General features: G+C 44.5%; 1 protein-coding gene across 2 annotated transcripts in view; it reads right to left on the reverse strand.

Moving 5' to 3' along the window:
• LOC144822378 (uncharacterized) overlaps positions 1–21,981 on the reverse strand; it is a 1,092,528-nt gene that overhangs the window by 771,246 nt on the left and 299,301 nt on the right. For both annotated transcript variants that reach the window (XM_078679823.1, XM_078679822.1), the window contains one exon: positions 12,359–12,502. In XM_078679823.1, the coding sequence (XP_078535949.1) occupies positions 12,359–12,502 (144 nt within the window). The remainder of the gene's footprint in view (positions 1–12,358; positions 12,503–21,981) is intronic.

Raw genomic sequence — 21,981 nt, forward strand, 5'->3', positions numbered from 1 at the left:
GTGCCTCAGTACAGGAGCATTAAGTGTATTTGAAATATGATAGGAAATACAAGGCGCTAGACAGAGGAACAACAGTATCAAAATCTGGAGATACAGGAGAGGACTAAAGGATCCCCCTGTAAACCTGCTGCCACCTTAGCACTTATCTAAGTGCAAATATAGGTAGAGCGGCAGACTGATTACAGTGGGCTACTAACACAACTGGTTAGGTCCAGTCACAGTTCTGACAATCTGGGTTGCAGAGATTCCCATGGTTCCTTTGCCACTTTGAGATTCAGCGCTCAAGCACTGACGCCTTACTTTGCTCACTATTCTTAAGCATCAAGCAAATCATTGCAAAGAGTACCAGCCTATTAATGCCTGCCTCAATTGCACCACATCTGCACTTATGATGTAAGCACCCCACCATGAGCCTCATTTCCACAGTGGCTCTGGAAGTCGAGGGAGCTCAGGCTTATATGTACATGGCTTATATGTCATGCATCAAGAACAGATGCAGAAGCAGGCCACTGGCCCAGCACCCCGTTGTCAGGGAACTGTCGCCTAGACGAGGATCGCCGGTCACTGACTGAATGAGAACTCCAGGTCTTGACTGTTTGGTCTGCCAGAGGTAAAGGCAACCCCTTCTAGTAGCCATGATGCTGCTGATGCCGGAAATGTCCAATCAGGAAAGTGGCTTCTAGAAGGAATCCCAACGGAGGGAAAAGTCTAAATGCAAAAACCTCCAAAAAGGCAGTGGGATTACAGTGGAAGGCAACATTACGAAGAACCAGAAGGTTTCACGCAGAAAAGGACACAGGAGAATATGGCAGGACTTCAGAAAGAGTGATTTGAATTGCAGGGGAAATAAACAAGCAGATTCAGGGCAATGAACACTAGGGCAAGAAGCACGTTGCAACGCAAAGAACAGGCTGGAGAAACTTCTTTATATAGATCCACAAACAAGAAGTTATTAGGAATCTATCTAGGATTGGGAAAATGTAATGGATAGCAATGCAGGGGTGGACATTTTTTATTAGGCTTTATTTGAGCCCAGAATTCTGCCAAAGGAATTCTGGGAGGGGGAAGGCCTGTGAGACTGGAGGCACTGATAGTGTCCTCCAGGCCCAGCCTCCCTGCCAGGCCACAGGAAGAACAAAGCAAGCACAAGGCGATGACGGATGGAGCAATGAAACTTTTCAGACACTCACCCCCAGTCACAGATCTGGGTTGAATCCATCATCATTCTTTAGCTCACTTCGCCACCCAGTTCAGACACAGCTGGATGCTAATTAGTCTTGACCCTGTGCCTCATGGGAACAGTCCAGCCCGAACTGCTAAACCATGTCTTCCCTCGACTGGATACAAGCATCCTGGGACTGGTTTCGGGGTAACACCCCTCATCAGCCAGCCTAGCTTGAATTCACTGGCAAAGTGAGCAAGGGACCCAAGTCTGAGCATACCCTGCCAACTTAGGGCGAACAAAGCAAACACAAGGAGATGATGGATGGAGCGCTGAAACTTTTCAGACCCTTACCCCCAGTCACAGATCTGGGTTGAATCCATAATCGTTCTTTAGCTCACTTCGTCACCTCAGTTCAGACCCAGCCATATGCAAATCAGTCTTGACCCTGTGCCTCATGGGAACAGTCCAGCCCGAACTGCCAAGCCATGTGTTTCCTGGAACGGAAACAAGCATCTTGGGACCGGTTTTGGGGTAAGACCCGTCATCAGCCAGGCTATCTTGAATCCATTGAGCAAGGAGCAAGGACCACTGCCTACTCTTAAAAAATGAAAAGGTAGCTTTTAATTTTTATTTTTGAAATGCATGCTGTTTTTCTTTGAGGAAAATGGGCTGCATTTCAATTAAAAAATGTTTCATTTAAAAAACAATCACAGACATGGAGGTCTACTAACCCCAGCAGTCCACCATCCCTATGACTTCAGTCCATTTCCAAGTGGTCGCAAATTCGACCTTCCTCATAAATATTGATGAGGTAGGTCAGTTGCGACCCCATTGGGAATCACTAAATGTGTCTGAGACACACTTGTACATTGCATTTTGCAACTCTCTAATAGTGAGTCGCAAAAAATTGCAATTAGAGACTCGCAAAATGAAATTGGTCGTACATCTGGCCTATTGAGTTTTTTGTTTATTTCATTCCAGGAAGGAATTGTAGCCTAGTGAATATTCCAAAAGACCTGAATTTTAATCACAGCATTCAAAAACATTGTGTCGCTCCCTTTACATACAAACAGTGATGGAGTGTTTATAAAAGGGTTTCATGAATTCAGGGGTGCCAGAGTGTGAGGCCGCAAGATGCTTATGCTGTAGTGAGGTTCTGCTGGTCTCTGTGATGATACATTTGAAGTCAGTGTCAAGGAGACCACTGAACAGCCTATACTGTGCCTGCTGGAGCGTTGAGATACAGTGAAGAAAGCTCTACTAAATGAGAGATCGAGCCCAAAGGGACTCTCTGACTGAGAGACGCACTGGCTACTTATCTTAAGGCGGTGGCATGAGCAGAAACTGCTGCTCTTCCAAAAATGATAAAACTGCTTTATAGTGGTCACACAGTGCCTGAGGTAGCAGAGCGCCATGGTGCCATTGTGGATCTATGAGGAATCCCGTGCCTGCCTTCACAGTGGCTGTGGCCCTGGAAGCTCCAGGGCTCTGAAGTGCAGAACAGGAGGCTGCGGGCTACTTATGGCACTCCTGTGCTTCCATGGTGGTGCTGGGTGCTACCAGCCCAACACCTACTGTGATCACCCTTTGAGACTAAGTGGGTGTGGCAGGGTGGTGGTAAATTGACTTTTAGTGCATGCTGTGCGGTTGATGTTTGAGGTTGTTCACCATATTCACCAATGCCCTTTAGGATGAGACCTTACGGAGAACATCAGGAGCGCATAACTCATGGTGAGGCATGCTTGGGCACGTAGTGGGATATTGAATTGAGGCTGTTTGTGCTTCCTCCTTGCCTGGAACTGTGTGGGGTGTGGTGGAACTTCCCCTTGTGGCACTGTCACTCTGCTGAGTCTCCCCGAGCCCATCACAATGTTGGGATGCCTTAAGGGACCCGTATAGAACTAAATTCCCTGATACCACTGTCCTCATCTACACAGGCATCTGTTTAGGAGTACCCCAGGGAACTACTGCTGAGCCTGACCTGTGGCTTCGTGACTGTCCTCTCTGCTTGATCTGCCATAACAGCTAAAACTGGTGTTTTTTTCACAAAGAGATCCACCAGGGCCGCAGGACAGGAATTCTCACCAGAGGTTTTTAATCCCAATCTTCCTCAGCACCCATGCATGACCAAGATTTGTGTGCCCTACTATTGGACATGAAACACAGACTTATGATAATCAATGTGAAAATTGACACAGACATACAGGCCGGATAGACTGAAAGAGACTATCTACAAGCATTGATGACTGCATTCACCATCTTGAGCCCCATGTGTCCCATGCTAAGGGTGAATTCGGTGGAAGAGAAGTGAAATTATTCCATCTGGAGAGGATAATAGCTGCTGTTCAAGTCAAAAATGAAGATTCAGAGGCTGATTCATGGTACAACAATCTATGCATATTGGGGACACCTGAATCCAAGGCCATGAGATTGGTGGTGGACTACGTCAAGAACATGATGAAAAATCTGTTTAGTGATGCTGCATTCATCCCCCATGTTGTCAATGGAGAAGGCCCAATAGGTCGCTTGGCCCACATCCCCCACCTTCCGGAGCACCTTCTCACCAGATAATTACCAGACTTTTAAACTTCTACAGAAAAACGGGACCTTGCCCATGAAGGCAACAGCATCTCTCAATATTTCTGGACTTCACAGTAGCAGTCCAGATGGCTAGGCGCAAATTTCTTCCAGTCCAAAATATCTTTTTAAAGGTTGGGCTCCAATGCACCCGGCATTACCCTGCTAAGCTGCAAATTGCTATTTATGGAAAACAAAACTTGATTCACATATTTTAGTCAAGTCACCAAGTACCAATGCAAACACCTACACCAATATCCAGACTGTGACAAAGATACTCATGCAGAACAACAATATAATCTCAGTGATCAACATTAATAGCCGCAATTCTGCGTCTTCTTCCAAGATTGTCTGCATTTAGTCCTGCATACATGTACTCTATATTGTCTGTCCCTTGTGCTCGTCCCTCCTCTGGCCTGTGCGGACCTTGTCATGGTGATTGGCATTTAGGCTGTGGCCAAGTCCTCCAAATAGTCTGAGTGGCGTACGGTTGGGCATACGAGTGGGCCTTCACTGCTATCAGCGACAATGTTGTACCTAGTGGAACGTGCCCTGGCTCAATATTAGGGCACCCTCAGCCATATCAGACCATGCTCACTGTTAATGGCTGATCACCTAGATGAGATGATCCATTTAGCGGCCTGGCCTATCACGCTTCACCCAGTGCACATTTCTCTCCTTCTTGCTTGTGGTGATGAGCACATGGTGGCTGAGGCCCTGTGCACTAGCTGTGTGGGAGACGAAATACCGATACATTGGGGCACTATAATGCTCCCGGTTCCACTCCAAATCTCTTGTTTGATGTGACCACCCTTTCCAGTCTGCCTTGTTCTCTGACTATTCGCAGGAGTTTCCCTATGTAATTTTTGTGTTTTTTTCTTATTAGTTTGTGCAGTTTAGTTAGTTGTTGGGCACTATGCCCCCTTTAGGCTTAGTTCCATGGCAGTCAAATTTTTTGGGTGGGTAGGGTGGTCGAAGGCAGTTCTAATAACCTAATCATGCTGTAGCCGCATCAGAGTGGGTGAGAGTTGGCTTTTGCAGAGAGTACTGATTTTCTGAACCACGCTGGAGCCCACCTGTGAACACTCAACAGTTCAATATGAGTCCTATGTGGTTTACACTTGATGATACATACACACCCCTGAGGTACTTTGGTATTGGCTTAAATCAATAGACATAGCGCCTGATCATTGGTTGAGGCATTAGTTATTGACTCTGATAAATACCGATACCATGGGGTAAGTATTAATCAGATAAATAGCGCCCGTTCCAACTTTATGGGGGACAACATGCAGATTCTGGTGTTCAACGCACCAAAATCTGCATTAAACAGTAAATACCGTATGTTTTTTCTGATACATTTCGGCAGATTTGATCTGCCGGAAATTAACGACAGGTGAGTGATTTAACGCAACCGATAAGTATTGGATATGTTAAATACCTTCAAACTCGTAAATCTGACCCATGCGTAAACAGGGGTTTACACATGGGTTGGAATAGTACGAGCAATTTGTAATCAAGCACATAACGTAGACATTGGCATGTTGCAGGGGATCCACCTCGCTAATCAGTTTACTGTCTTTGGGCATGGTAAGTATTAGTGGTCTCGACAGCCTCCTATCATTCATATGCCAAGAATGTCATCACTGTCATCCGAAAAGGACTCCCTCTACACATTCACCAGATTGTATGGGAACCATGGGGCAGGCAGTCATTATCTGGGCAACACATGTAGCTTATCTATTTCTCTTGCTCCATATTCTTTTACCATGTCTGGGTGAAGACCGTGCAATATGATGTGAAGTCTTTCCTACTGGGTGGAAATGTTAACGTTATATTAGATTGCCCTCTTGATAGCTCAAGCACTGCGAGGCTCCAGCACCCGCTGGCTGTGGTGCCACTTGACCAAGATTACCTCCCCATGTTCTGCATGATGCCATCTTTAGGGAGATTTGTGCTATTTTACGCATCGTTTTTGCTCAGAGACCAGTCCTGGTGTCTTGTGGGAGGCATACAAGGCAATGATCCAAAGCACCTGCATCTCCACATAGGCCGGGGTCCTAGCAACAATTTTTAGGCACATTGGTAAACTTTAGAATAAGCTCTGAGACTTAGAGAGCGAATACTGTAAGTCTTGAGACAGAGGTCTTCTACACAACCTCTTGGCTAAACTATCAGATTTCAGTGATCTTACTGCAAAGTGAATCATCTACTTGAGAAGAAATAACAAAGCTAGAGCATTATGCGAGTGCAATCGCCCAAGTAGGACTCTCGCCTGCATTGTTAGGCATCCATGGGCCTGCTCTGATACTTGTTTAATGCTCTGTGAGGATGGCACTTCTGTGCATGAAGTTTATGACATTCTACAGGAGTTTTTCAACTTTTACACTGATTTCTGCAAGACTAAAATTACCTCTATCGATGCGGTGATCCAAATTTCTTGACACATGACGTTCTGACTCCTACCGCTCCTATGTATTTTGACATGCTTATCACTACTGAAATTGTTGAGTTTATCTGCAGTATGCCAAGCAACCAGGCCCCTGGTGCTGATTGACAGACAATCCAATTTTATAAAGAATGTGCACACTTACCAGCACTACCCTTGCTGACTATGTATGAAGAGGCTAGGCAGCTCCCTTCCAGAAGCACTCTAGTCACAATTCTTAAACTGGATAATCTGTCAGAGCACTGTGACTCATACAACCACTATCAACGATGAATACTGAGCTTAGCTAAGCTTCTAGCTAACATATTCTGCATTTGCTCACTGTATTGATTAGACCTGACCAATCAGGGTTTATCCCAGGTCGGAGCACATCTCAAAACCTGTGCACAATCTTTGCTCGACTATGCCGGCAGGGGCACCAGTGTGCGTCCCCAAGGCCAGAGAGAAATGAAGCACTATTCTTGGAGCTTCTTTGAATGTGGAAATACTGCTGCACGCAGATATGGTCCCTCTCTCCTAATTACAGACTGATGTTAATACATGTCAAATTCCTACACAGAATATATCACACACTTGTTGCGCTTTTCAGTCTGGGATTCGCTTGCTACAAATGCACTAGATCAAGAAATCCAGATGCTGGCTTCCTCCACTTGGCATGGCTATGCCTGCTCATTACCACCTTCTAATGTTAGGTACTGCGAGCCCTTGTTGACATAACAAGAACACCACTCCCTCCTGGCCTTGCTGCACTACCTTAAAGAAATCCTTGTTACAGTTCGCAAATCTGTTTTCTTGTCTGCACTCCTGCCAGGATTAGAGTTGCAATTCATTGCGGAGGGGGACCTGTCCTAAATTCGATGACTGGTTGAAAGATGTTGCGTATTGTAAGGACAGCTGGAGACAAACTGGGCCCTGATGCCATGCCATTTGCGTCTTAAAGAAATGGAGACTGCTCCGCGAGCACCTCCTGTGGCTCTCTGCGGCGGGGATGGATGCGGATGCGGATCCTGCACATGCGTACCCAGGAACTTGCTTGGGATGATGGGGTTGGGATTTTCTTGCCCTCTGAGGTTAGGGATCTCACTGTCACTGCTTTTGTTTGCTTGCAAAAACTCGAACTGCAGTGGTCATCTGAAAACCTATGTGAACCTGTTCGTGATATATGATCGATTGTTCCAGTGAACGTTCTCTAATAGATATTTCATGAAGTTTCATTGCTCCCTGCTGGGTGAGGGTAGTGTTTTGTTACTTGCTAAACCATGAAAAATAAAAACAATGGGTTACGTGCAGTTGGACTGGTGTATTCATAGTTGAACATTTACGTCTTAATACCCCATGCCATAGTACCTTTTATTACCCTCTTGAAATAGAAAAATTAGACCAGGACACTAAACATGAGTTGTCTGGATGCTGGATTGCTATTTGTACCACCTATTAGAACCCAATATTCCAGGGTTGTGTATTTAACAGATGTGGTAAACAGTGCCTTTTATCATTTTTGTGCTTTACCATGGGGAACAACACGCAGACTTTGTTTTTTTGCATCAAAAACTACATGTTCAGGTGTTTGCTGAATTTGCAGCCCAGCTTATTAAATTGTAACGCTTTTGCTTGTTTGCATTATTATACATAGAGAAAATGTTGACAACTCTAAATATATTAGCAGCTCTCAATGCGTTTCATTGAACATAAGTAGCTGTCAGTACAGAAAAGGTTGGAGACCCCTTATATTCCCATATTATATCAGCAGGTCTGATCTAACTATTTTTTAAAATGTGCTTGCGCTCTCCTTCCCCCTTTTTGGCCTCCACACTCGCATCCCCTGCCTCGTCCGATTTCCTCCTGCCTCTGTTTTTTTAGGACGAGCCTGGACAGCTCATGCGCCGCTCTGCCAGGCATGCAGTATTCAGGTAGGGACCTGAAGCTCCGCCCATATTTTTCATTGCTTGTGTCACTGTCCACTGTGGCTGTTCATTGGTCAATAAGTAGTCCCTCTTTAGTACCGCCTTGTCCCATTTCATAATCTCCCATGGTGACACCCCCTGTTACATGCGCTGTTACTCAGTAGGCTTTAATTACAGCCTTAGAGTACTATTTTCTCAAATTGCTTTGTCCTGCCTGCTGTTGCAGGCAAGACATGCTCTCTTCTGTCACTTTAAAAAAAAATTATAGCACGAGCACTGGCTATGCAATAGGTCTCGCATTTGCGAGAATTTAAGCTTTTGGCATTGTAAATGACAATGCCTTTTATTTATCCGTTTTAAAACAACACATAAATAAAAGGCATTGTCATTTACAATGCCAATAGCTCAAACTCTCTTAAATGTGATACCTATTGCATTGCAAATGCTTGTCTTTTAGGGGCCCGCTCCCTTTTCCTGCCCATATTCTCAAGCATGGTGACACAATGGCTGCCACTTTTAACTGATTTAGTCGTAGAGTAAAAGAAAAAGCATTCCAAGATGGTGGCCTGTGTGCCTATACACCAGAGACCATATTGATTCTTTTTTTAGACTGCACAATTGCAGAGAAAACAAGCACTGGCAACTTTGGTTGCGTCTAATGTAGGTGAGATCAATTACCTTTGCCAAATGCTTGTTAGATTGTATTCCTCAAATGAACTCCAATGTCCCACACTGCCAATTATCTTCTTCTGGCAGCACTATCCCTCATAAAATGAACTACCTGTGTAATACAAATTATGCAGTTTTTGCATTTACATTAGAGGATTTTTTGGATAACTTGCAATCTTTTTTTTGTTTATATTTTCTATTGGGTTTACTTTTATTAGTGTGCCTAAGAGGCCAGTGGAACTCTTAACATAGCAAGTGAGATGCATGTCAGCTTACAAATTTCATGTTGGGATGCTAACTTTACTTAGGGGATTTTCCCATTTTTAGGGATGGATCGGAGGAGGCGAAAGATAAGGAAGAGGTTGATCTTAAGCTCTTTCCTGACATTTCACAACAAGCATTTACAATGCAACGGTTTTGCCTTTGTAAAAGTCAGAGCTATTGCCATTGTAAATGACAAATTTTTTATTTATGTGTTCGTTTTGAAAACAGATAAATAAATGGCATTGTCATTTACAATGGCAATAGCCTAATCTCTCGCAAATGCCATACACCCACAGAGAGCCCCCCCACACAGAGCCCCTCCACACAGAGCCTCCCCACACACACAGGCCCCCCCACACACACCCACACAGAGCCCCGCCACACACACCCACACAGAGCCCCCCACACACACCCACACAGAGCCCCCCCACACACTGCGAGCCCCCCCACACACAGAGCACCCCCTCACACTGCGAGCCCCCCCACACACTGCGAGCCCCCATCCACACACTGCGAGCCCCCATCCACACACTGCGAGCCCCTAGAGAGTAAAATACATAGGGTCGGCTCAAGGGTCGGCTTTAAAGGGTCAATGTGTGGGACGTGATGAAAAAAAACACTTTGCCTGTTTCATGCTGGCCCATCTGCCAGTGCCTTAGTGTCCGGTAGGCCAGTCATTCACCAAGTTGAACAATAATTCTCCAACATTACTGGAAAGCTAAAAGGCAACCAAGGGGAAGAGGGATCTGGCCGCAACAATTAAAAAAAAAACATGTTTAAGACTAAAGTACGAATTTATTGTATGTAGTGCAACTTCCTGCTAGTCCTAGCTAATTTCATGTACTTTGCAGACAAACAGCTCCTTTTTAGTCATGCCATGCAATGCAGTTTAGTTACAGAGAAACCAAAATAATCAACATAGGGCGATTGTGAACGTAGGCATGGTTTATCCCAGTTGCATTTCTCTCTTGAGGTTGTAACTGGTAAGACTTCAGTCAGAATCTACTCTCCCAAGACTACAGAAGATAATGAAATCCGGCCATTTTATTTGGGAAGCCGGTCCTGGTAATGAACAACTAATTCACGGATGAAGAGAGCATCAAAACTGGACGTTCAAGTGCTGAGCGCACACCCATGGAATGACAATATCTCTCCAACACAAACTCATGATATAAAAACGTGCCGCAAAGCCTAGATCGAGTACCACTATGTTGAGGAGGGGCTGCAAGTACAGTGCTTTAAATGGGCAGGGAGCCTAGATCGAGTACCACTATGTTGAGGAGGGGCTGCAAGTACAGTGCTTTAAATGGGCAGGGACTGTCAGGTACGGAGTACCTGCACTTCTTTATTTTGAGAGGGAGAGCACCTATACTTCTAAACAAAGGCGTAATACTTTTAAGTGGAGAGTGCCAGCACTTCTCAGAAGTAAGAAAGTCCTCTGCTACAGGGTACCTGCTCTTCGATTTTTCCATTTCAAGCACTGAGCATGTGAGTGATGGACGTCAGAGCTACATAAAACAAAGAAAACAAGTGCAATGCAATACAAGTCCAAAAAAAACTAATAACTTGACTATTCGGTCGAGCATAGGAAGGTCTCACAGCCCAGGCTTCCAGTCTCAATGAAAATTATTATGGTCAAACCAGTGTAAAAAATATACGGGGGGGGGTTCTCCTTAATGCATAATACAGACCTTTGCTTAACAAACAAACCCAACCAGCGAATCCAAATGTTAACCATCCAATTTAACTAATCAGAAGAGAGTATGCTACATACAGCGGCGAGTGCGGCAGGGCGTCCAAGAGCGCTTTCGAAAACATCTTGGTTCACTGATATTAAAAAACAGGAGCAGCCCTGATTTGAAAAACGTTAGAAGAATTTAATAAAATTGTACCTGCGTCACCTTGGGTGTGCCTTCTAATTAAATTGTGCTGGAGGAAATCAAGGCGGGGAATGAGCCTAGTGTATTAGGACGTGAAAAGGATGAACGGTCTGGCGCACTTAGCATAAAAATAATGAACTGAAATCCATAAATTAACCTAATTCACTGCTAATTATTCTGGGCACATTCCATTCCATCATTTTCATCTTATTTATTCTGTTCTAGCCAGCACCCAGCTGCATTCGATTCAGTCTTGGCCACTTCCTAAAAGGGCCAGTACAGCCTGAACTGCTAGGATACAAGCGCCCTGATAGGAGAAAGTTACCCCAGATGTGTTTCAGCTTCATCGGCGAGGTATCCGGCACACATCGGGTCACGCCCAAACCATTTGGGGCGACTGAGGCAGCACGAGCATTATGGATGGAATGAGAATCAATCAACCTCTGGTAATTAACTTTGGGCATTCTCCACTGTTTTTTCCCATGGTCATGAGAGATAGTGATCAACCACAATAAAACCAGTGTTAGCCACTACAGGATTGGGCATAGTTTCAGGAGCACAACCAACATTAAAATTACCGAATAAAGTTTAAAAAAAAATCCACACTGTAATGATAGTACACGAGCAACTGCACATGCACTTCCGAGCGGGAGGGGGGGCGGGAAGCGGGAGGGGAGCGGGAGGGGGGCGGGAATGGACCCGAGCCGAGCTCCAGAAACTAATCGACATGAGACGCGGGAGGTGGGCGGAGGGGGGCTCACGGACAGCGGGAGGGGGGAGGGAACGGCAGCACTCACCTCGACTTCCTCCAGCAGCGGTCGGCCGCGTAATGGGAAAAACAAACACATTTTTTTTAAAAACGAAACTCCGCCCACCGCCGCGATGACGACATCGCAGAGGCGGAGAGGGAAAAAATGTCGGGAACGCCCCCGAATCTGGTCCGGCCTTGACGGACAGATCCGGCTCCCAATGGCTAGCCTCCATTTATGGAGCTAGCCAATGGGAGGAGGGGGCGAGGAGGGGGCGGATACCCGACCCCACAGAGCAAAACATAAGATTTTGCTAGCGCATGCGTACTTCGTACGCATTGCCAAGCAAAACCTAAAAAGGACTATCTGAAGGGCAGAGGTAGCTCATATCGCAGTCTTGGGGCCGCAAGTGGAGTGAGCCTACATCTGTGTAAGTTTCTTGAGACTCAAAGATGTCGGGCCCCTTGCGCCAGTTTTGCGTTACTGTTAACATGGGAAAAGTGATGCAAAAGTGGCGCATGGGGCTTGTCAATCTGCCCCGTCAAGTCTTTCAAGAGAAACAACACAAGTGCCATACTCCCTATTACAGAGTATGGCACAAGATACACGCTTCAAACAGAAATATAAACATCCTTCTCTTTCCTTCCACAAAGTTATTTGGCATTTAGCACTAAGCATCACTTTTCTTCTGCGAGATGTACCTCACCCATCCACTTTCTGAGGAAGATAACTGGGCTGACCAGAAGCTCTTTTCCAAGCGGTTGATGCTGCTGCGATCCATCTGATGAGGGAATCATCTTCTGGGCTTCTTCCCTTTCACGAGCAATAAGCTCCACCAAGAAGTCCTGCCCAAAGAATATTGAATGAACGAGGATTCTTTCAACACTTCTGCAACACCAAGAACTACATGAAGCCATATGTAACAATACAGTGTTATCCAGAATGGCCCAAATAATTAAGTACATATTTTCCCAAATCTAAGTAAGACTGGTGTCATTGGAGTAGGGTTTGAGAAACATCTGGGGGTTTAGAGAAGAGAGGCTGCACAGTTTAAAAATAGGATGGGGAAAGACGTGAGTCATTTTGTGAAGTTTGATATGCGTGTTGAGAGTGAGGGAAGAGTTGTGGCATGTTGTGAATAGGCTGGGGTGGAGCTGTGTATTTTTGTTAATAGTTTGAGCAAAGCTGCAGAACTTTATGAAATGCAATGCAACTGCGGAAGATTCTTTGGAAGGTGCTGGGGCAGATTTGGGATTTTAAGGAAGGGGAAGTGGCAATGCGGACAAATTAGTAAATCTATCAGGGCAGGCTTGTGAATTTAATGCATACATCTGAAGACAGACAATGAAACTGGACGCTTGTATGGCAGAACATCGTACAAAAATATCATCTTACAAAATACTGTAGCCAGAATATCCACTTCAGTAGTATTATGACGGTAGGTGCATAGGGTGTACAACCTTTACAACGCAACTTTTACAACGTAGTGCCTTTACAACGCGGTATTTACAACGCAAACCATTACAACGCATTGCGCTGGGGGGCGCTCTAGGATAGGGAATAGATTTAATTTACTATCCAACACCTTCCCTACTATCCACGGGGACTGGAGTTGGAATAGTAAATTAAACTATTCACTATCCAGCACCCCAAAGCGCTATGCATTGTAAAGGCATGCGTTGTAAATACCGCGTTGTAAAGGCATGCGTGGTAAAAGAATGCGTTGTAATGTCATACATCCGGTGCATAGAGGTAAGTATACATTTACTACATTTCACTCCATATTTACGCAGTTTGGAAATGTACTGAGGTACTGGGTTTTTAAGAACCGGCACAGAACCGGTAACCCAGCGGTGTCAGGGTACACCCAGAGACCTCGGGTTCTTCCTGATCCAGACCACAGAAACTCAGAGTCTTCTAGGTGAAGTCAAAGATCGATTTATTGGCTGCAACCAAGGTAACAGGTGTCCTAGAAGTACAACACACGGGGAAGTATATTCTCAGGAGACTGCTCGAATTTACAAAGTCAGGCTGCTCTCTTTATACAGAATATTCAGCTTCAGGCAAACATTCTTCGAATTTGAAATATATCATTTACAGGTTTTGGTTACAAAGGAAAAGCAGAGTCATGATGACATGTACATATTTCACGTCGTGCTGCCCATAACAAATCACCCGGTGAGGCCCAACATTTCATCAGATATCGATGGACCCCCAATAAAACAGGCGCCTCCCCACCATAAAGTAAGTGAAACGAAAAGAGTAGAGACAGATGGGAGCAAGATACGGCAGGTGAGCGCGCTGAAATGGTTTTATGGCCTGTTGAGCCTTGATGCTATCTTGTTCGGCCACTGGGAGGGGAACTGACCTAACGAGTTCGGCCCGGGGCAATGGTTCCAACTTGCACAGGTCATAGGGAAGTCGATTAAGGAGTATGTGTCCTTGTGGAATTGAATTCAGCTGGATTAAGGCCTATGTAAAGGGCAACACATAAATGGAGGCGAAGGGTTTCAGAACGCAAATGACGATTTCGAGGTGAAATCGTCACTCGAATGTGCTGAAATTATATGTACATGGTGTGCTCGTCATTCTCGGTCTTTTGATACCAAATTCGTCATGTTTCGACGAAGTTTTAATTCTCGAGTCCAGAACGATTACGTGAATCCAGAATCTTCAGAACCACAAACCCTCCTTTTGCCCTTACATAGGCAATTAATCTATCCTCATGTTAATCTGAGTCCAGATCTATATTCCTAAAGTCATTGAGATGTTTCTGTAACATCATTCTAGTACTCAGTTCATCTCTTGATACAGGCTTCCTTACACATGATGTAACACAGAAGCCACATATTGCAGGAGCACACTGTATGCACAGACAGAACAGAAAAAGAATGGCTAAGACCATCCCAATGACCATCAGAATTTTCCATCCCCAGGCGGATATCAGTTCCCAGAACCACCCCATTAACGACCAATCTCCTTTATCCACATGAATAGATTCGGAAATCTTATGTAGTTTGGAGATGGCCTGGTACACTGTTGGAGCGTTATCAGGGATGAAAATACAGCAACTAGATTGGATCAATCTGCATACCCCACCTCGGTCTGCAAGTATGACATCTAAAGCGACCCGGTTCTGAAGGGTCATAAGTCGATCCGACTGGAGCTCAGCAGTCAAGTTACTAAGGGCACCAGTAGTTTCAATCACGGTGGACTCAACTACCCTTGTCAATTGCCTAATGTTCCTGCTGTTAGCCATGGATCCCCAGAACGGCAGAAAACCTTTTGCAAAGTCCCCAAATTCTTGACCTGCAGTGTCTTCTTCACTCAAAACACCTCTACCTATCCTTGTCCGGTGGTAGTCTGCCGCTGCTGTGTAGGTGGGAGGCAACAGGAAGGAAACAAAACATGAGCCCGAAATGTCAGGGGGCAACCATGTATAGGCTCTATCGTGGCAGATGAAATAAGTACCCTTAGCTGCTAAAAACGCAGGGGAGGTCTGAGATCCAAAAACATACGTTTCAGCACAGACACTCTTCCCTAACTGAGCCCTGGGATTCGTGCCATTACCTTGCAGACACAGATAACCCTGATGGGGTACAATCCAAATCGGGGACGATCTCTTAGCTTGCTGTTTCTCACTCAGAGTAGCTCCATATCCGGTCATGTTCCATCCTATGTATAATAGTATCTCATCTCTAGGGATAGTCTCATAAGAAATACCTTCCTTAATCATGTCTACTATACCCTTGACTAGAGCACTTTTCCTAGGATTGTCTGTTACAGAACGTAGGGGGTAGATTTCGTGTGCATATATGAACATTGTCCTATATGCCCATACAGAACCATTGTGACTAAATGGCAGGACCAAATAAGGGATACCTTTATCCGTTGTGTGAGGCATAAGACCGCACACCCAACAGTTAGTTGTGTTCATTACAAGTTGGTGTTGATGTAACAACTGAACAAAGGAGTTATTAATGAACTCCAATCTCCTATTTGATTCGTGATCAGGCAGAGGGTGGAAAGAATGAGAGGAAACAGTGGGAAGAGGTCTGGGGGATGCAGTGGGTGCAAATGTTACATGAAAAGAGAATAAAACATAACTTATTAAAAATACCATGACACTGAATAGCATAAAAATACACAATATTATAAAACTTTTCTCTGTCATCACGTTACATAGTCTGCGCTTTAAGGTCGTTTGTTTGGCAGGTCTCTCCACATCGGGAAACTCCATCCTCTCTAAAGTGCTGCCCGCGGTGGTAGGTTGCCTCTGCTAAGGGATGCTTCTGTCAGTCTAGGGCAACTCCCTTGGACCAACCAGAACTACCGACCTAACGCCGTCGGCTGCACCCCAAAGACTTTTAATCAACCGCGGCCCTAGCAGCGGAACCCGGATGGCGGTTCGAAAAAGAAAAATAAGCAAGTTTCTTAGATGGGAGAGCTGCACTTTCAAAAATAGTACTTGGGGAAAAGGAAATATCCGTTTTATTAGTTCATGGATCTTGGTCTCAAATTGCAAAAAGAAAGTGTTTTATTAGTTTGTTTTTCTCGGTCTCAAATTGTATTGTTGTTTCCCAGGTATTGTCTGATCCTGTAACAAAAGGTCAGGCTCTCTAATGTTCAATCGCTCGGATGGTGTCACAGCCTTGTGCAAAATGTTTTCATTTTCTTGTTCAGAGTCAGTTCTTTTTACGTGCAGATCATGAAAAGGGACGGCACGTGACACGGTATCAGGTTCTGGGTCCGCGACACCCTTCTGGACCCACTGGTCATAGGGTAGAGGGAAAGGGATTTTCTTACAATGGATCCCGTGGACCCAGTTGGCCTTCTCCTCCACCCGAACAGCTGATCTTGTACAAAGAAGGACGAGATGAGGCCCGGTCCACCTGGGCTGGTCATTCTTCGTTCTTTGGAAATTCCTTACAAGGATCCAGGAACCGGGGTCAATGGCGTGACCCGGAGTCTCAGAGACCGGAGGCAGGGTGTTGTGGACCTGTTGATGTAAACCACGCAATTTAGCCGTCAATTCATACAGATAATTAAGCAAAATAGGGTGTTCAAGCTCGCTGAACTTAGTGGGTCTAGGCACTCCCCATATGTTGGCTGGCCGGCCAAAAACTATTTCGTATGGACTAAGTTTCACTTGTGAATGTACAGTCATCCTAGTGGACAGGAGTGCTAAGGGTAGAGCGTCAGGCCATTTAAGACCTGTGCTCGCTTGGATTTTGGCCAGTTTTTGTTTTAGCGTGCCATTGTAACATTCTACTAATCCAGCTGATTGGGGGTGATTTGCAGCATGGAACTTCTGCCGGATACCTAGCCCTTCACACACTCTTTTCATCACACGACCCACAAATCACCTCCATTATCAGACCAGACCATTCTAGGCATTCCAAACCTGGGGAAGTACTCTTTCACAAGGGCTTTTGCTGTGGACAAGGCAGTATTGTCTTTTAGGGGATAGGCTTCTACCCATCTTGAGAAGGCACAAACAACATCGAGTACGTATTTTAAATTGTTGCACCTCTCCATGTGAATGAAATCTAGCTGCAAAACCTCGAACGGGTACGTAGGAGGTGCAAAATGACCAGCTGAAGTTGGGGTTCCCCTACCAGGATTGTGTTTCAAACATACCATGCAATTCTTGACAACATTCTCTGCACATTTGGGAATCCCTGAATTCTTCCATACTGGGGCCAACAACTCGCAAATCCCTTTAACGCTGATATGAGCCATTCCATGAGCCATTGTGACCACTGCTAGCACATATGCATCGGGTAACAACCATCTCTGATGCTCTGATGATTCAATCCAGCAACCATTTGCATCCATTCTACCCGTACTTTCTCTCCACGTACTCAACTCTTTCTCTGTGGCCTCAGCTTGAATGGACTTCACGCTCTCTACTGTGTCTTCACACATTCCAACATCACCAGTCCATCTTGCAGGGCCTGCAACATACATTCGGCTCATTACATTCTTTGCAGTTTCTTTCGCGATCTCAGCAGCAAATGCATTTCCACGACCTACATCATCAGTCACCTTCTTGTGAGCACTACATTTCACAATCGCCATTTGCAGGGGCAAGGTCAGTGATTCAAGAAGCTCATTCACCAACTGACCATGCTGAATCTTAGCTCCATGTGAAGTCAGGAATCCACGGTCTCTCCACAATCGCCCAAAACTGTGAGCCACTCCAAATGCATACTGACTATCAGTGTAGATAGTCACTTTCATCCCTTTAGACAACACACATGCTCTCGTGAGTGCAATTAATTCTGCTGCTTGAGCCGAATTATGTGGGACACGTGCAGCTTCAACAACTGTATGCAAAGTCGTGACAGCATATGCTGCAGTTGTGTCACCACTCGGGAGCTTAAAGCATGAACCATCCACCCATAATGTACCATCACATTCAGCAAGAGGGGTATCGAATAAATCTATCCTCCCTTTCGTTTCTTCCTCTGTTCTGAGAAAACAATCGTGCTGTTCTGAAACATTTGATTCCTCTGCAATTGGCAACAACGTAGCTAGATTTAAGGTACTGCATCTTTTTATGTGCACATGGCTCGCTAGCAGTGTCAATTCGTAACTGGACAGTCGAGCACTAGTTAAGTGCTGTGTCTTGGTTCTATTTAACAACGTGTCTACTGCATGTGGGACCATCACGATTAGTGTATTATTCATTACTAGACCAGCAGACTGTCGAATAGAGACAGCTGCTGCTGCTGTGGCTCTTAAGCAACTCGGTAATGCTTGTGCTACCAGATCCAAGGTCGACGAAAAATAGGCACATGGACGCTGCCTACCCCCAAACAACTGAGTCAACACTGACAATGCACAGCCCTCTTTCTCGTGGACATATAATGTGAAAGGCTTGCTGTAGTCGGGGGTACCTAACACAGGGGCCGAACACAATGCTGTGCGTAATTCGAGAAAACTTTGCTGACACTCTTCAGACCAAGGAATGGGATTGGGTGTATTTTTGCACGTTAATGCCACCAAGGGTTTGGCTAATAACGAAAAATTTGGAATCCACTGTCTACAGTACGATGTAATGCCCAAGAAAGCACGCACTTCTCTCTGTGTTCTTGGCACATTCAATTTCGCTATTGCCTGAATTCTTTCTGGGGTCAGTTTCCTTCCCTCCTTCGATAAGAGGTGACCTAGGTAGGTCACTTCTTGTCGGCAATACTGCAGTTTGGAAAGTGACACCTTGTGATGAAGATCACACAGATGACGCAATAATGACAGCGTGGCCTTTTTACAAATTTCCTCAGTGTCTGCAGCAATGAGTAAATCATCCACATACTGTACAAGAGTAGCACCTTCAGGTAAAACAATCGTATCAAGCTGTGTTTTTAGAGCTTGACTGTATATTGATGGACTTTCACAGTAGCCCTGAGGAGCGCGCTTAAAGCGGAAGCTGCGACCTCCTAAACTGAAGGAAAAAATATCCCTGCTTTCCTCAGCAATCGGGATGCTGAAGAAGGCATTCTTCAGGTCAATCACCGAAAACCAAGAGGCAGATGCTGGAATCATAGTCAATAATGTGGTAATGTCGGGGACAACTGGGAATTGTGGCATAACTATTTTATTCACCTCTCTCAGATCAATCACGAATCTGTACACAGGTGGCTGAGAAGGGTGAGTTCGTTTTAAAACAGGCATAACAGGACTATTGCAAACATTTCCTCGTGTTTCTTGAATCACATCCTTGTCAATCAATTCGTAAACGATCGCTAGTAAAACTTTTTCACCTTCACTAGAAATCCTATATTGTGGAATTCGTGGCATTTTAACATTAGCTTTCAATGTTACAATATATGGTGGAATTTCTAAAAGACCTACATCATTAGGGCCAGTAGCCCAAAGAATATCTGGAAGAAACGACAATTCTGCTGGAAGTTTATCCCTCTTTTGATACCAAATTCGTCATGTTTCGACGAAGTTTTAATTCTCGAGTCCAGAACGATCACGTGAATCCAGAATCTTCAGAACCACAGTACATATCGTCTAAGTATATACCTGGATCTATACCTTTATATAGTTACCTTTTGTGTCATGTGATAGTCGATATTCTAGCTATCAGATTTTCCAGAACAATATTTAATACACCATATTCTGGTAGAATACCGTCTTGACACTAGATTGGAGCCTGCAAATAAGAATGTGGTGAAAGTATCCTGGGTGACATAGAGTGACAATGTTAAAGAATTTTGCCAAGATTTTTTTACACGGCTGAGACAGAAAAATAATGGGGGTGAGGCTGTCTAGTATAGCAAATTAATTAATATATTTATTTAATGAGAACACATTCATAACATAACATCATGGTGCTAGGAGAATATGGGAAACATAACAGAGAAAAGGTCTAACAAACTAGTAATAATGCTACATATTGTGGGAGTAGTTAGCTGGATCTGAGCAGAGCTGGGGATTCTGAAAGAGGGTTTAATGAATTGGAGAACAGGTCAGGGCAGAATTGTGGAACCTTGAGCCAGGATTTGGATAGTGCAAGGAATTCTTAGCGACAATATATTGCATTCTACTGAGTAAGTGAGGGGAAAGGAAACACCCATTGCTTCAGCCCTCTGAGGATCTTAAGATTATTTTCCTTTAAATTCGAATCTCCTGGGAACTTTTTTTAGGGCATCATTGCTTGCACTCAGTGTGAATGGGAAATTGAATCATTGTAACACTTTTGATTAATTACTCTTCTGGAACATAATGCTGTGTTTTTTCTAGCCAGGTTCAAAGAGGTGATGCAGTGGCCACTATCTTACATGTTTTAGCTCGGACTCGAGAAGATAGTAGAGGTCTATTTGGGAAGCACAGACAGGACCACTTGGTTTAGTCCTTTTGCAAACCTGCAGTGAAGGCAACCTGCAGCAAACATATTTTTTTTACTAGGAGCCTAGCGCAAATACATTTTCAGTACAACAGAATGGAACTGCAGGATGAACCAGGACTTATTTCTTGATTCCCCAAGTTCCTAAAAAAGTATCCCACATAATATATTTGAAAGATAAATAACACCCTTTGTTTTTGCATCAGGGTTTTGTCAGTGTAAAATGGCTATTAATCCAGAAACCTGGATTTTCCACTTGTTCGCTTAGCTGAACAGTCTGAACAAAAAAGGTGTTTGGGGGCAGTAAAGGATGTCAATTACAATATGTTGTTTCTAGTCCTAAAACATAATATTGTCTCAGAGGATTCACCTTAAGCCAGGAGTCCCAAATATAGTTTTCAGTGGTCTCTGGAAAATATTTGACAAACTCAAATTGGTCTTCTTTTCAACCTATCTTCAAAAGGATTTGGGTGTTTTGCTGATATGAAGGCCACTCTATGCTGAAGAAGGACGTCAAAGCCTGAGAGGGACCATTAAAAGATTCAGTAACAGGTGAAACTACGCACTCAGACACAGATTTACGACTTCTGGCGCATATCTGCTAATCAGCAGAGATGCACCAGAAGAGTTGCGACGCATCTGCCCACCCGTGCACCACCACTACAATGCTGTAGAACAGTGAAGGTTTTGGATCCTACGTCTGCCCAGCCCGGATCTCAGCAACAAGGAAAACAGAACAGGGTGGCTGGACAGGATAATTATCAACAACAACTTTCAGCCACGTAGTCAGAGATATACCACGCGACCGCCGGGAGAGAATCCCAAATCAAATTTATTTTCTAATGAGACTCAAATTTTAAGGAATCTAGGACATGAACGCAAACAAAACAACTGTTATGACAGTGGATTACTGATGGCAATATCTACAAATATACAGAATTTACAAATATACAATACATACAAAAGTGAATGAAGCCACATTAGTGAGCAAAACACACCAAAAACAATACAGAATTCAGTGAACAATATTAATTGTAGTTATATACAGTGCAAAACTTTGAAGTATAAAGTGAATGTGAACCAGTCCTACAGACTGTGAAACCATGGGACAGGCGGGGAGATGGAATGGAATGCCTGCCTGTCAACCAAGCCTGTGGTTAGTTTTTAGAAGCGGGTTGCACAACTAGGGTCCAAAGGAATCGGTGTAGTTATGTCCTAGTGGCACCCATGGAGGTTTACCACAGGGTGGAGGTGTCCCCGCCTGTCCCATGGTTTCACAGTCTGTAGGACTGGTTCACATTCACTTTATACTTCAAACAGTTGTTTTGTTTGCGTTCATGTCCTAGATTCCTTAAAATTTGAGTCTCATTAGAAAATAAATTTGATTTGGGATTCTCTCCCGGCGGTCGCGTGGTATATCTCTGACTACGTGGCTGAAAGTTGTTGTTGATAATTATCCTGTCCAGC

The sequence above is a fragment of the Lissotriton helveticus genome, chromosome 3_1 (genome assembly GCF_964261635.1).
Source record: "Lissotriton helveticus chromosome 3_1, aLisHel1.1, whole genome shotgun sequence".
In the NCBI taxonomy this organism is placed as follows: Eukaryota; Metazoa; Chordata; class Amphibia; order Caudata; family Salamandridae; genus Lissotriton; species Lissotriton helveticus.